General features: G+C 35.7%; 1 protein-coding gene across 11 annotated transcripts in view; it reads left to right on the top strand.

Annotated features, from left to right (window-relative positions):
* LOC103027725 (leukocyte elastase inhibitor) overlaps positions 1 to 15704 on the top strand; it is a 43804-nt gene that overhangs the window by 18175 nt on the left and 9925 nt on the right. For 2 of the 11 annotated variants that reach the window (XM_022679800.2, XM_022679805.2), the window contains exons 1-2: positions 12662 to 12815; positions 14429 to 14607. In XM_022679800.2, coding sequence (XP_022535521.2) covers positions 14440 to 14607 — 168 coding nt within the window. In that variant the 5' untranslated portion in view covers positions 12662 to 12815; positions 14429 to 14439. Of the gene's footprint in view, positions 1 to 3867; positions 4154 to 4247; positions 4427 to 5338; positions 5480 to 5574; positions 5693 to 7052; positions 7196 to 8223; positions 8392 to 8523; positions 9108 to 12661; positions 12816 to 14084; positions 14161 to 14428; positions 14608 to 15704 lie in introns of those variants that run through there. The other 9 variants (XM_049464069.1, XM_049464070.1, XM_015601074.3 and 6 more) reach the window with 8 other exon arrangements.

Below are 15704 nucleotides of genomic sequence, written 5' to 3' on the forward strand. Positions count from 1 at the left end.
CATAAGATCCTAAAAAATCTGCCACTCATAATTGTTTAAGTTGCAGTTTGGAAAGGAAAACTGTGCTGTGTAATTGAAGGTACATTGATGCCTTCTGTTGTATGTTTACTGTTACCTTTGATATCTGAATGATGTTCTTGATGTTTCGAAAAGGTCAAATATATTTCCACATTTGCATAAAATTCTGATTTTATGCAAACATATTTCCCCTGAAAAATTAAGCAATAAATATTTGATCATATTTGACCCACTAATGTAGTAGAGGTACTATGGTGAGTATACTTTGGGTGGCAGACAAGGTTGCATATGTTTCACATGTACATTTTGTATGTGGTGATTGACACTGATTTAATAAAGGCTTTTTAATTAAAATGAATAGAAATGTCTGACATTACTGCTATGTTTTCACAAGGATAAGTGATAAGGTGATACATTTGTTTTGTCCAGGTGCCTGGAAAAATTAAATGACCTGGATTTCTGTATTACTCGCAAATAAAATGTGGTCAATAAACTCACTGTAACCTAGTATTACACACAGTTTTAAACAGTATGTTTTTATTGAGCATGTTAACTAAATAAACACCCACATTGAAGTGCTTTGATGAAATTCATAGAAATTGGGTGAGCCTATGTTTTTAATATTTTAATTTGAGTTTAGGTATAAATTACAGTCCAGCCCTCCATGGTTTATGAATTTAATGTTCTTAAGCAAGTGCACAATTTCAGAAAAGATAAATGACAAATCTGATGTAAATTTTAGGGTGTAGTAAAACATAAAGTACAAATTGAATATTGAATATAATATAGATTTCTGAAATACAGCGCTTTTATCTGATGCTCCCAACAATGCTAGTGATAGGGGCATAGAGTTGCCCAGGCAAAGAAATCACTATTTTTACACTATTAACAAGTTCAAAGTAGCTCCACACTTCATTGCTTGAATTTTGAGGGTCCTGAGATTTAAAACAAGGCACTGAGAACAATAAGTTGAGACTGACGAGCACAAACTAATAGGTCGTCACTGGACTTATTATTTATATTATTATGACTTTATGAATTTCAGGATAGTGGCACCCGTAGAACTACCCCAGGGTACTGTGTGTATGAACAGTGTTTTTAATAAACTAGCTGTGCACTTTCAAATCTCTTAGTGCCTCGTTTTAAATGTCACGATCCTCAGAATTCTACCAGTAAAGTGTGGAGATACTTTGAGCTTGTTAATGGTGTAAAAGTAGTCATTTATTTGCATGGGCAACACTATGGCCCCATCTCTAGCATTGTAAGCCTGTTGGGAGCATCAGCTAAAAAGCGCTGTATTTCAGAATGCTGGGGGTGAACAGATAAGGGCTATTTCACAACAGTTTGTACTCGTCATCATGTTTCACTACACCTCGAGTCCATTTCACACTGGATTTCTTCTTTAACTTTACCCTAAACTCTTTTGAGCAGTGTACTAAAAACAAAATGTTATGTTTAATGTAATAGCTAATCTTAACATCTAGGTTCTCAGATCTAGGTTCAGCAAAAGTATGTGCTGAAAGAATGAGGTCAGCTGACTACCTGAATATACTGAATATAGACCAGGTTATTCCATCAATGGATTTTTTCTTCCCTGGTGATACAGTCATATTCCAATGACAATGTCAGGATTCATGGGGCTGGAATTGTAAAAGAGCATGGAGATCCTCATTTTCACACATGGATTGTTCACCACAGAGTCCAGATCTTAATCTCATTGATAATCTTTGGGATGTGCTGGATGGAGAAGACTTTGTGCAGAGGTCAGACTCTACCATCATCAATGCTGGTGAAAAATTAATCCAGCAACACTGGACTGAAATAAATCTTGTGACATTGCAGAAGCTTATTGAAACAATGCCACAGTGAATGTGTGTCACAATCAAAGCTAAAGACATCCAACTAAATATTAGAGTGTGTGACCTTTTTTTTGGCTAGGCAGTGTATTTATATTGCATTTTTGTGGTCTTAAAGGGACATTTAAGTAGCAATAATGTTAATTTGTAATGGCAAGTATATTATTAATATATATATATATATATATATATATATATATTTTTTTTTTACCTCTGCCTTAAACATTTCTTTGTAAAGAGCTTCAACTATTCACAGCCTTTGAATAAATGTTGATCCAGTGTCAGGGTTTCAACACCAACCAGTGTTAAATAAATGTTATTTTTATGCAACTACAATTAATTTACGTTTATTTAATGTTCTTTGCTCTCTGCAAGGTATCTGGAGTGGACAAACGTTGCAAAACGTTGTGTAGAGTTTTGAGATTGAATGCACCCCAGAGTTATTCGTATCTACTGAAGCGCTGCAGTGGAGCTGAAGCAGCGTTCCCGCGGGGCTGAGTGTCCGGAAGTGTTTAACGCCACAACTGCGTAACATAATGTCTACCTATGTAGCATTTAAAAAAAATAATTATGAAGTAGACTGTGTTTTGGAGGAGGCACTGTCTGTATCTATTTTGTGATTAACTTCTTTCTCGTTTTTCAGTATGTTTCTGTCAGGTTTGTCGTATTATTTAATTGTAGGCAGCGAGTCACACGGAGAGCTTTGTTTATGTCCAGTCCGCAGCTGTTCGGGGCGCGTCCCAAACCGCTTACTGACACTATAGCAACCTTCAAGTGCTTATAAATTGAATGTAAGCACCCAACAATTTATCGTTACACAACATAGCGTCTTGTACATTGACATAATTGCAAAATTAGGATATGTAATTCAAAATAAAATAAAAAAATACTTAGAACACTGAAAAATAACATTTGTTACCTGTCCCTACTCTCTATGAACTATAATTTGAAACATGAAATATAATTATTAAAATCCTTCAGAGATGTATTTTTTTGCACTGTTGTGTGACTCCAAACCCCATCTATGCTTTAAAAATATTTTTTTCATAATAAATCCATAATATTTAATTTGAAATACACATTTTTGTTGTGTTAATGGGTTTTCATTCATTCCTGTTACCATAAAACATTACCCCATCTAAAACATCTTGAACATCTTCTACACGTCACGTCATATACAACAGAAAGTTACATTAGCTGGTTCTTCTGAAGATCATCGAAAAAAAGGCCAAAATTAAGTTAAACTCATTAGATTTTCTGTATAATTTGATTTTATTGTAACTATGACATCATACCTAAATCTTAGATCTTATTTTTAAAATACAAATTTTGTGAAAATCACTAGAATGAGCACAATGTGCCATTTAAATATTTTTCATGTTTTTGCTAATTCTATGCTAAAAATTAATTCCTGTAACTTTCAGTCCTATTACTCATAACATAAAGATTAACAGCAGTGAAATCCAGTAGCAGGACTAAGGAAAGCCCTCTGGTTTATTGTTTTATTAATTTTAATATTAGTACATGAAAAAAACACTGTTTTCCAATTCTGTTTGGTTCATCATTTATCCATTTGTTTAATAAAGTGCATGATAATAAATTTGATAAATTTCAGGTTTGGGTACATTGTGCATGCTTATATAGTGATTATTTGTCATAAATATCAATTAATTGAACATGCAGTCAACCATTTCTTTAAAATAAAGACTTTCTTGAGAGGAAAGGAATCAGTGGACTTGCTTTTAAACATGTTTTTTAAATGTCACACAGTTTTGGTAACGGTAACTGTAAACAAAGACTGTAAACATCTTTGACTAAAAAACCTTGTAAATCTGCCTAAGTTTGACCAGTACACGTATTGAATAGTTAAATATATGTATTAGATTTACAGTTGAATTTGGAAGAGTTACAACAAGCACCCATTCGGTGGAATGGCCCATAAAATATACCTGATATACCTCATTATGATTATGTGCTTTTTAATACAGCAAAGAAAGAAATAGGATACCAGCAAACACTGTTATAAACGACCTTCTGAGGAGGACCTGAGAAGGACCACTATAAAAATAGTGCACAATCATTCGAAGTGCACTTATTACTCAAGCTTGTGAAGTGCACTAGTGTGCGGATTGGGACGCCAGTACTCTCCCTCATTCCTCGAGGGGCGTCAACATACTGAGAGCTGCATACTGAAATGCTGTTGTCCTTTCCAATCCTTTTGGAAGCATATAGCTAGTTCTCTTAACCAACTGAACCCTTTTTATATCACTTTAGATCAGGTTATTTATCTCAGAAGTACTGTAATTTAGTTGTTTTTCTTGTGTTTGGTCTTTTCTTAACAAGTTTAATTTGTATATATATTTTTTTTTTCAGATCTGAGAAAAATGGAGTCCTTGTCTGTAGCAAACACAAGTTTTGCACTTGATCTGTTCAAGAAGATCAGAGAAGGCAACAAACAGGGCAACATGTTCTACTCTCCTCTCAGCATCTCCTCGGCACTGGCCATGGTGTCTCTGGGAGCTGCAGGCAACACTGAAGCTCAGATGTCTGAGGTTAGAATTTATGTATTGTATTTGGATGAGCACTAGCTTCTGTTACATGACTTGTTGTCTTCTTAGTGTATATCACTTTGGTCTTTGTCATTTTTAAGTTTGCAGTAGATATTGATTCTGTATTGTACGCTTTGTTTTTGTGAATATATTTGAAATGTTACAATTTTAAGTATATTCTACTGCAGCAAAATAAATATAAATATGTTTTGTTTAGTATAAACATAGGGTTTTATACATTTAGTAGAAAATAATTTTATAAGCGTTTGTCCATTTTGAATTACACTGACTTCTATATTATATAAAATAATAATATAAATGAGACAAAAATAAGCTAATGTAAATGCAAAAATCTCTATTGTTTAGCATATTTATTGCATGCATATAAGTGAATCTCAACTACATTGCCACACCCCTAATGTGAACCTTTTGGAATTTCATGTTTTTCTTTGTAAGTTTGTCATAAAATGTGATCTGATCTTCATCCAAGTCAAGGTAATGACAAATATAATGTGCTTAAAATAAAAACAAAAAAATATATGATAATTCATGCAAATATCATAGTGTTGGTGGAGAAACTTAAATGTATATGAATCCTTGAATTAATGACCTCAAAAAAAAAAAAAAGGCAGGTGTTAGCATACTTGATGTCTTGCTAGTTTGGAAGTGTAGACTAGAGTTAAAAAAAAAAAAAAACAATAACCAAAAACATAAATTCCACAAAAGAGGAGGCCCAGAACGTCCAGAGGCTCTAAGAGGTTCCATTTAGAGGTGGCACAAACACCCATTGGTTTGTACACAAAAACTATATATTGAAAAAGCCACGTTATAAATGAACTGCAGAAAGAAGCAGTGTGCAGTGGTGGAACTCATGGGGTTAATGAACTGTTTCTATGTATTCATCTTCCCCTGTAGACTTTGCAGTTCAACAAAGCCAAAGTTGACATTCACATTGGCTTCAACCAGCTCTTAAATGAACTGAACAAAGCAGGAGCTCCATACTCCCTCACCCTGGCCAATCGGCTTTATGGAGAGCAGACCTACCAGTTTGTGGAGGTAAGCCTTTTGTTTATAAAAGACTTGTGCATTAGTTTGCGATTTCTGCTACCTCTAACAACAGTGTTATTATCATGTGTTTTCTTTTGTTGTAGAAATTTCTAGCGGATACAAAACAGCACTACCATGCAGAGCTAGAGACTGCTGATTTTAAATCAAATTCAGAGGCTGCACGCGTACATATTAATACATGGGTGGAAAAGCAAACACAAGGTTAGTACTCATTTATTCTGTGCAAAGTTTTAGGTACCCGTAGAAATTAGTAAACAGATAAAAAGATAATTTTCTCTCCAGTTTGTATGTATTTACTCCATTGGCTACCAGCTCTTACAGTCGCCTACAAGGTGATGACAGAACAGCTCCTTCCTACCTGCACTGATCACTCCTGAAGGCTTACGCCACCTCCCGGCCGCTGCGCTCCTCCAATGAACGTCGCCTTGCTTTATCAAACAAACATTCACACAAAGCAATCCAGACTGTTCTCATACAGAGTTCCCCAATGGTGGAACAAACTACCTTCCACTACCAGATCAGGAGAATCTCTCACTATCTTTAATAAACTCCTGAAGACAGAGCTCTTCAAAGAGCACTTACTCTCCTAACACCTCTAACTAACTACCTTCCACTACCAGATCAGGAGAATCTCTCACTATCTTTAATAAACTCCTGAAGACAGAGCTCTTCAAAGAGCACTTACTCTCCTAACACCTCTAACACAAACTACTTTAAACCTCATTTCCTTCTTCCCCTCCTTCACTCCTCTATCTCACTATTTCCCTTCGACCTCCTTTAAGCCCTATCTAAAGATGTTTTACCTTTAAACTTCTATTACCTTGTACTTGACTATTGTAAGTTGCTTTGGACAAAAGCGTCTGCCAAATGTAATGTAATGTAATTGACTCATGTAGAGTTAAAGCAGACAAATACAGATATAGTTAATATAATAAGAAGTATTCTCCATCTGGCAGCCCAGTGTAATATGTACAACTGCAAATTAGAAAAAATTGGGACACTATGGGGTGTTTCTACTCTTTACATTTATTTAACCTGTATTAACCCAGTATATTACTTTTTTCTGGTCAGCTTATTTGTAAATATACATATATAACTGCCCTGCTACACATTCCAAAGGAAGTACATACGATAGAACTAAAGATAACTGGAGAGATAAATAAGAGCACAACAGAATCCTCACTAAAGTCACTAGATTTGTCCACTTCTAAAAATAATGCATCACAAAGCACATTTTAAAAGTACTTTTTTAAAACACACTCTTCTTCAACATCACTGTAAATAATCTGGAATCTGTCCATATCAGATTCTCCTCATCTGTGCATGCAGTAACACAACTTATATCAGTGCTGTGACTGTGAGTCTAATGAGAAGGGAATCAGCTGGTCCTTAGAATTTAAAAACTGTTTGTGTGCTGTAGTAGTTACCTCATACTGATTTTGATAGATATCACATGTTGTCCAAAGAACTGTAATCTATCTGCTGCAAAACCAAAATGATTTTCTCTGTAAATGCTGTCTCGTCATGTTACCTTTAACAATTCCTTTATTGTTCATTTTAGAAAAGATTAAGGACTTGCTGGCTGAAGGAGTTGTTGATGAATTGACCAGACTCGTCTTGGTGAATGCCATCTACTTTAAGTGTAACTGGGAGAAGAGGTTTCTGTCATTTGAAACAAGAGAGGTTCAATTTAAACTAAATAAGGTAACTAGTGTCCAAGCACCTCAAAAATGACCTGTCATATTGTCAAATTAATCACATCAATCACTATCCCACAGAAACCTTGTGTTTCCAAAATGACAACTTTATATCACAAAGAAAAACTTTATCTTAATCCTTTTCAGCCTCAAGAGGACAAAGTATTACATTATTCTTTCCTTAATATTAAAGAAACAGATCCAGACATTTGGCTATTAATTGCTATAAACTTTTCTAAAACTTCAAAGTTCATTTTTTTGCACAGCATCAAAGAAAGAAATGGGCAGGAGTTAAATTACACACAACACAAAATCACAGACAAATTACAGTGTAGCAGACACTTAGAGGTAATGATTTGTGTGAGACTGCAGACTTCACCATTAAACACACCTGATTCAGCAAATCAGCTAATCAGGTTCTACAGAATCCAAACAAGGAAAAACCCTCATCTCTGCTGAGCTGTGGCCTTGAAGAGACCTAACTTGACAGGGATTGGTTAGCAGATTCAGGGCAACTTTCTATAGTGCAGATATGGCATTCGTAATGACAGTGTTTACAATGATTCTAAGTAGATTTCTGCAGTTGTCTGGTTATTCAAGTCATGTAAACAGCATACTTTGATTTCTTAACTGGAGTATTCTTAATTTTCTCAGGGCAAGCATGGAAAAATACTGTGGTACTGGAAGTAAATGAACAGTGTTTAACACAGTAAACTGTGAGATGTTTACAAAATACATCAACATTTAAAATTTGAAGGATTTAAATAATCTTCATCTTCTTCTAGCTGATATTTGGCCATGGCTTGGTGCAAAGCAAAAACTGATTATCGACCTACTTGTGTAAACTCCTAATAACAGTAGTTTTCCCATTATCTGATTACTTGTAAATACTGATTAGTCTTGTAAACATGTTGATTGCATTACAAACTCTATTGATTGGCAGTAATCTGGTGAAGCAGTGTATGTAAATGATGCAGCATTAGCAAAGGGCATGTCACCTTAAAATATATTTGTTTTCTGTTTGATTTAATGCAGAAAGAAACCAAACCAGTGCAGATGATGAATCAGGAGGAACGGTTTCGCCTGGCCTTAATCCCTGATATAAACTGCCAGATTCTGGAAATGCCATATGAAGGGAATGATCTCAGCATGCTGTTTATTCTTCCTAATGAGATACAGGATGACACTACTGGGCTTGAGAAGGTAAAGTATATTGCATCATCTACATTGCTTGAATCAATATAAATGTACTTGCTCAATATATGAGTCAGAGAAAAACCTTGTCACACTTCATTTATCTGTTGTAAATTCACATTGTTTTTTTTTTTCTCTCAGCTTGAGCAAAGCCTCACCTATGAGAACTTCATGGAGTGGACACAGCCTGATATGATGGAAACTGTGAACGTGGAGGTGTCTTTGCCCCGGTTTAAACTGGAACAGACTTATGACATGAAGGAGCTGTTGGTCAGCATGGGCATGGTGGACGCCTTTGATCAAGTCAAGTGTGATTTCTCACGCATGTCTCCATGTGATAATCTGGTGCTCTCCAAGGTGGTGCATAAATCCTTCGTGGAGGTGAACGAGGAAGGCACAGAAGCAGCTGCGGCGACTGCAGCCATCATGACTTTAGATTGCCTTTTGATTTGCCAAAGGAGATTTGTGGCAGATCACCCCTTTCTCTTTTTCATCAGACACAATGCAACTGGAAGCATTCTCTTCTGTGGACGATTCAGTTCTCCTTAATATATATAAACTTGAATCATCTGTTTAGCATTTTTAAAAATAAATGTTACTGTCTGTGAAATAAAGTGCTTTTATGCAGCTCTGTTAAGGGATCATAAAATCTGCTGAGGGAATTTTGCATTGCTTTATAAAACATTGTGCCATAAATCTGTTATGCAATCTGAAGTTTTAAGAAATGCTTTGCCTAAATCATTGTGGTGCAGTTATGACTTAATCTATCATTTTTATGCCAGTAAAACACACTAAGCAGTCTTTATTGGGAAAAAATAAGATTCCCAAGAAATTACTTTATTACAGCTATCAGTCAACAACTAATTGGGGAATGTCTCTTAGCATTACATTACATTTGGCAGACGCTTTTGTCCAAAGCGACTTACAATATTAAAGTACAACAGTAATAGAAGTTAAAGGTAAAACATCTTTATATAGGGCCTAAAGGAGATCAAAGGGGAGTAATGGGATAGAGGAGTGAAGGAGGGGAAGAAGGAAATGAGGTTAGCAGTAGTTAGTTTGTTAGAGGTGTTAGGAGAGTATGTGCTCTTTGAAGAGCTCTGTCTTCAGGAGTTTATTAAAGATAGCAAGAGATTCTCCTGATCTGGTAGTGGAAGGTAGTTTGTTCCACCATTGGGAAACTCTCTATGAGAACAGTCTGGATTGCTTTGTGTGAATGTCTGGCACAAATTGTTTTAGCAGTTCATGCGACACAACTGAGCGAGCAATGAGTGCTTGCTGATTTTCCTCCAAGCTGTTCTTCGTTGCAGAACAAAAAACAGTTGCCGACTGTGAGGCAACTGGCTAAAATCGTGTAGTATAAACTAGGCATGACTAAAACACTTTAATACAATCATTATATAGAGGTCCACTTTTCCTAGCCTGCACAGTGGCCGTTTACTCATTGTGCCACAGTTTCAACTTGTCACAACGTACAGTATACAGATGTTGCATGTGTCAATTTGTTCAAAGCCGAAATATGTGAAAGATGAAGTCTTGCGAAGTCTTGAGAATAATACTGATGATTATGATCTTGCCTAATTTGAATTGCCTTTCTCATGAAGAGTGTGACACTACTAGTAAGCATTTTCCGAACCTTTATGACACACCAATTTCATCACATCTAAACCACAATAAGGCTAATTTATCTGGTGCAAAATTGCTGTGTATTATTTTAGTTTAACATAAATGAATGTTTTAATTCAAATGTTTTTAATTAAATGCAGACAATCATTCTGATTGTCATATGTCCTGTCAGTGGGTTAGGCTATAACAGTGCTATCAACACTTGGGCAGCAGCTTTTATCTACAGGATGTGATGTTGCTGGTGTTGTTTTGCGACATCATTGTGGCATTTTTTATTCCAAAGGCTCAGAAAAACAAGGCATAGCTGGCACTTTTATATTCTTTTTCAGTCCAATACTAAGTATAACGTGTATAACAGCTTTAACTCTTCTGAACAGGCTTCTGAACAGGAGTTTGTTAGAGGGAAATTTTGTGCGATAATGTGCTTGAACAGAAAGAGGCCATCTTCAAATTGTTCCTGCAAAATTGAGAGAAGGAAAATTCTGTCACTAATGTTTGCAGAAGCAGTCTGCATGCCTAGATATTTGGCTTTATACACCTGTAATTAGAAAACCTGAATTCAGTTATTTGGATGCGTGAGTAAATAGTCTTGGTAATATAATGTATGTTAGCCAGAGCTATGCTGGTCAACCAGCTTAACCAGCTTGAGCTGGCAAGGCTGTTTTCCTTCAGGGATATTTTTACTTCCCTAACTACAGTACAGAGATGCAGTTCATCATAGACTGCACCTACCTTCTGAAAAAAAAAAACAGCATGGCCAGCACAAGCTGATTAAGCTGGTTGAGCAGTATAGGCTATGCTTTAGTTTAAGTTTGATGGTTTAGCTGGTCTACAAGCATGATCAACTAAAACAAGCTGGACCAAGCTGGGTTGATGACCACCATCACCAACCTGGTAGATCAGTTTGACCAGTACAGCCAAGCTGGCTGACCATCATGACCAAGCAGGTTGACCAGCATCACTATCAACAACAAAGTGGTTGACCAGTATGACCAAACTATAGTACTGTTTGATAAACATGACCAAAATTAAATGCAAAATACTGCTTACCCAGCAATTTTACCAACACATGTTATATCTTTGCATAGATGACATTGGATTAGTTTTTAACCACCACCAAAGACCAACTTAGACTACTCAAAACCAGCTACCAAGCTTGAGCTGGAATTTACAGCAGTGCCCATTTCTTTAGAAGTTTAATATGTTTCTCAATGATGCACTGGTATTTATTATATGATGCCATTCCTTTTACTTGTTGGCAAACCTTTATCTGGGGAAAATTGTGCTGCTTAATTTTTACAGTATTTACATTTGCCTGCATATGTCCTTATGTGAGCTGGTATTCCTATAAGCAAAACTCTTACTGCTGAGATTAATGTTTTTAAATAATGTGCTTAGTTGTCTGAAATGCAGAGTACTGTATATTATTCCTGTTGACATATCCAGAAAGCTGAAAACAGCTCAACACCAGCTTGTGCTGACATGTATAAAGTACCAGAGACCCAGACTTAGGTAAGTCTGGGTGCTCTATTAAAAAAACTGACTTGAGTAGAAGTTGAAGTGTTATTTAAGCTTTACATATAAGTGGAAGAACTAAGTATTTAACATGTTTGGTACTTTAAGTATTGGAATTGGAATTAAGTATTGGAAATTAGTTTATTGTAATATGTACTACTCAAGAACTGAAAGTGAAAGTACAGTACTGTGTTATGTATTTACTACAGAAAGCAGTGGAAAGTTCTCAGAGTGAAAGGCAGAACGTGAGCAGTGTGTTTTCTTATATGCTTGATTCACTCAGTGATGAGGAGCTTCATCAAACCCAGTGACAGTGCAGACTGCAGAGCATCTATTGCTCTGGCTTTAGTGATAATGTATGGGAGTAAAAGAAGTATACTCATCCAAAATGTATAGTGAAATAAAAGTGTAAGTAGGAAAAAAAATAATCTTCCAGAAGATACATATACAGCATTTTAGTACCTAGGTACCGAAGTGAATTAGTTTTACTCCATTACAATACATTTCTGCTGGTTACTGGTGGTCTGAATTAGCTCTTGTTTGTCAAAGTGGTTGAAAATATGGACATCCAAGTGATACTACTAGAGACAGATTATAACTGTACAGTATCATTTATTCTGTTACAATCTGATGAAAATTCTTGTATTTTTTAATATCTCAGTTAGGGGTGTGCCATATCATATCGTATGCAATAATGAAGTGTAATTTTCATTTTGTTGCATATTGCCAAGAATATCGTTATTACGAAAATAACATTAAATATTGTGATATTATTTTATAGCCATATCACCTAGCCCTACCACACACTAATGCATCGGTTAGACATGTCCAGTGGTAAAAGATGAGTTTCTATTTTTTTTTTATATAAATTGCAAAATTTGAATTTAAAAATGTTGGAAACATTTGTAGCAAAGTTTGTGGACCCCAGGGGATTAATAAGGTGGAAAGCCTTTGTGTGGAGAGGGGGTGCTCTGCTTGTTACTTTTTACTCTATGTTTGCTGTATCTGTATGCTGACAGTGCAATAAAGGATGATAACATGTGGTCCAGTCACTGCCAGCTTTTTATTTTTCCAGTTTACTGCCACACCCATCGCCCTGAGCTGGGGAGAAACCAGTGACTTACTCGTACTTACGCAATTTGCCTGGGGCTAGCCTCACAGTGACTCCGCCTCAGTGTCAGCCCTAGACATCGATATATAAACCGGGAGATCTGCTCAGTATCTGCTGGAGCACTGCAGTGGACCCGGGGCTGTATTATTATTATCAATACTACTGAAGAGGAGAAGCTGAGGTGAGTCTCCCGAACTGCTGTTGAGCTAAGTTCTAAATTCTAGCTAAGTTAGCTAGGACTAGGAGTTAGCTATAGAATCTAATAACTAATCTAAGGGTCTGTGCTAAGGCTACACTCGAATAAAAGCATGTTATCTGCAGATAAATAACTTTTAAACCCCTCTGTGGGTTGTTTTAGAGTTAAGGAACTAAATGGGTGTGAATGTTAGCTGACTAACTTAGCTAGTTAACTTAACTAGAAATGTACATAATACTTCATTTAGCTTAGCTTAGCTAGCGCTAGTGCACTTCTGAACGTTGCCATGGCAGCTAACTTAGCTAGTTAGTTAACTACCTAGCAGTAGCTAAGCTAAAGCATTACAAACATATTTATTACCCTTCTAGTTTGAGTCCTCAGGGCTGACAAGACGTGATTCATTGAAGCACAGCCATTATTTTACTGACGGACTCTTGTGTAGTAATATGCCCAGCCCATTTCTATAGAGGGCGCGTCCCAAACCGCGCACTCTCACTCACTACAAAGCTCCCTTCGAGTGAACTCGGAAACTGGTGCGTCCTAATTTTAAATTATTTACTCTGGAACAAAATCTGATTCTCTGATTCTCTGTTTTTGCTATTTATAGGTATATGTTTAAGTGAAAGGAACATTGCTGTTTTATTTTATAAACTACAGACAGTATTTCTCTCCAATTATAATATAATATTATAATAAAAATATTGTAGTTTAAAGCATTTATTTGCAGAAAATGAGAAATGGCTGAAATAACAAAAAAGATGTAAAGCTTACAGACCTTCAGTAACGCAAAGCAAACAAGTTCATATTCATAAAGTTTTAAGAGTTCAGAAATCAATATTTGGTGGAATAACCCTGTTTTTTATAGTTATTTTAATGCATCTTGTGATCATCCAATGCATCATTCCAACGCTTTCACCGTTGGAACTTTAAATGTTATATATAGTATTAAATAAAAATTAAAAATTAAAGACCAAATAGTGTTCAGGTTTAAGTGAGAAATAGTAAACTTGACATGAAACTAGACAAATTTTTATTGGATATGTTTTCCCAGAAATAGTTCAACTAAGTTATTGTAATTGTAAGACTTTTTATTGGCACTGATATAATGATATAACATAATATAGCATATGTTAATATGCAGATTAATTGTATGTAAAAAATATTGCACCCTCATTCCAAGTGCACTTATAAGTCTCCCTTAAAAGTGTACAAGTGTGCGGATGGGTCGCAGGGCTGTCTTCCTCGTTCCTCGAGGGGCGTCACCTGAGAGTACTACAAGCACTGGTTTCGTCTCTTTCTCTTTCTTAGTCTTGTTTTATGCAGAATTAAGGTACTTTTTCCTTTACTGTGAAGTGTGTCTTAGTATTATCAGCTCAGTAATATCAGGTTATAAACTGTGTATATAGTATATTTCAGAAACAGGTTATAGTTTGTTTATAGCTTCCTACTCTCTTGGGAAAAGTATGACTCATTAATAGCCTATGTTATCAGTGTAAGCTGTTTTTTTTAATCCATTGAACTCTGTCTCAGGCAGTAGTGTGATTTCTGTTTTCCTTTTGTCTTTGATATTTTTTTTGACAAGTATTTTTTTTCCTCAGATCTGAGAAAAATGGAGTCCTTGTCTGTAGCAAACACAAGTTTTGCTCTTGATCTGTTCAAGAAGATCAGAGATGGCAACAAACAGGGCAACTTGTTCTACTCTCCTCTCAGCATCTCCTCTGCACTGGCCATGGTGTCTCTGGGAGCTGCAGGCAACACTGAAGCTCAGATGTCTGAGGTCAGAAATTGTACATTGAATATATCATATATTATAATCACTAGAAAAAGACACAAAAACACAGAACTCTGTAAATATTTAAAGTAAAAGTCTTTTCTTTAGAGAAATTACAGATGAAGCTCTTGGAAAGAGGGGAAAACTGGTATAGGAAGAGGTTTGGCTGACCCACATGGCAACAGCTCAGTTTAGCTCAGCTTAACACTGGACTAAGTCTCAGTTGCAGCAGTGAAGAGAAGAATTAGAGGTCTAACAGGAAAAAGGCAGTAATAAAGTAATTGATAAGATAAGAAAATAGTCATAAGCAGCTGGACGATTAAAATATTTGAATGATTGTGTGTGTATATGTTTTTTATGTTTAACACATTATTATTATTATTATTCATGTTTTGACACTATTGAAAGGGTAGTTAGGATTTAAGGTCAGATTGTACATTGCAGTGTTTGGCTTGGATAATCAGTTCCCTGCAACCCAACCCAAACTGATGAAACAGCATGAACAAACTGGTTAACCAGCATGACCTAAATTAAATGCAACATTTAGTAAGCTGGTCAAGTGCTATTTAGCCAGTTGGCTTACCAGTACCTTTATGCTTTCCTGAATGTCGAGCATTTCAACCACCCTGGCCTTCAAAGAGTAGCTTAAACCATCTGAAACAAGATAACAGTAAAAGCTGTTTGTGAATTATATAATTTTTTAGCTGTTGAATTCTCATAGGAATAAAAACTTAATTTGATCTAATATTGCACAAATGTTTTTCACAAAAAGTATTTTTAAATGCATCGCATTGACATGCATTTGAAAATAACAGTTGGTTCTTCAGTGGCTTCACTCCAGTGTAGGGGTGATTGATATGGCCCTAAAATAATATCACGATATTTCATGGTATTTTCGCGATAACGATACTCTTGGCGATATAAATTAACATCTTTTTTTTTCAAGAATACACTACTGCAACAAAATGAAAATTTTATTTTATTATTGCACACAATTTATGTCACACCCCTACCTGAGATATTAAAAACTACAAGAATTTGTCATTTGTAGTAGAAGTCAATGATCCAGAATGTAATGATACTAATAATGCACTCCAAATATC

Source organism: Astyanax mexicanus, chromosome 1, assembly GCF_023375975.1.
Source record: "Astyanax mexicanus isolate ESR-SI-001 chromosome 1, AstMex3_surface, whole genome shotgun sequence".
Taxonomy (NCBI): Eukaryota; Metazoa; Chordata; class Actinopteri; order Characiformes; family Acestrorhamphidae; genus Astyanax; species Astyanax mexicanus.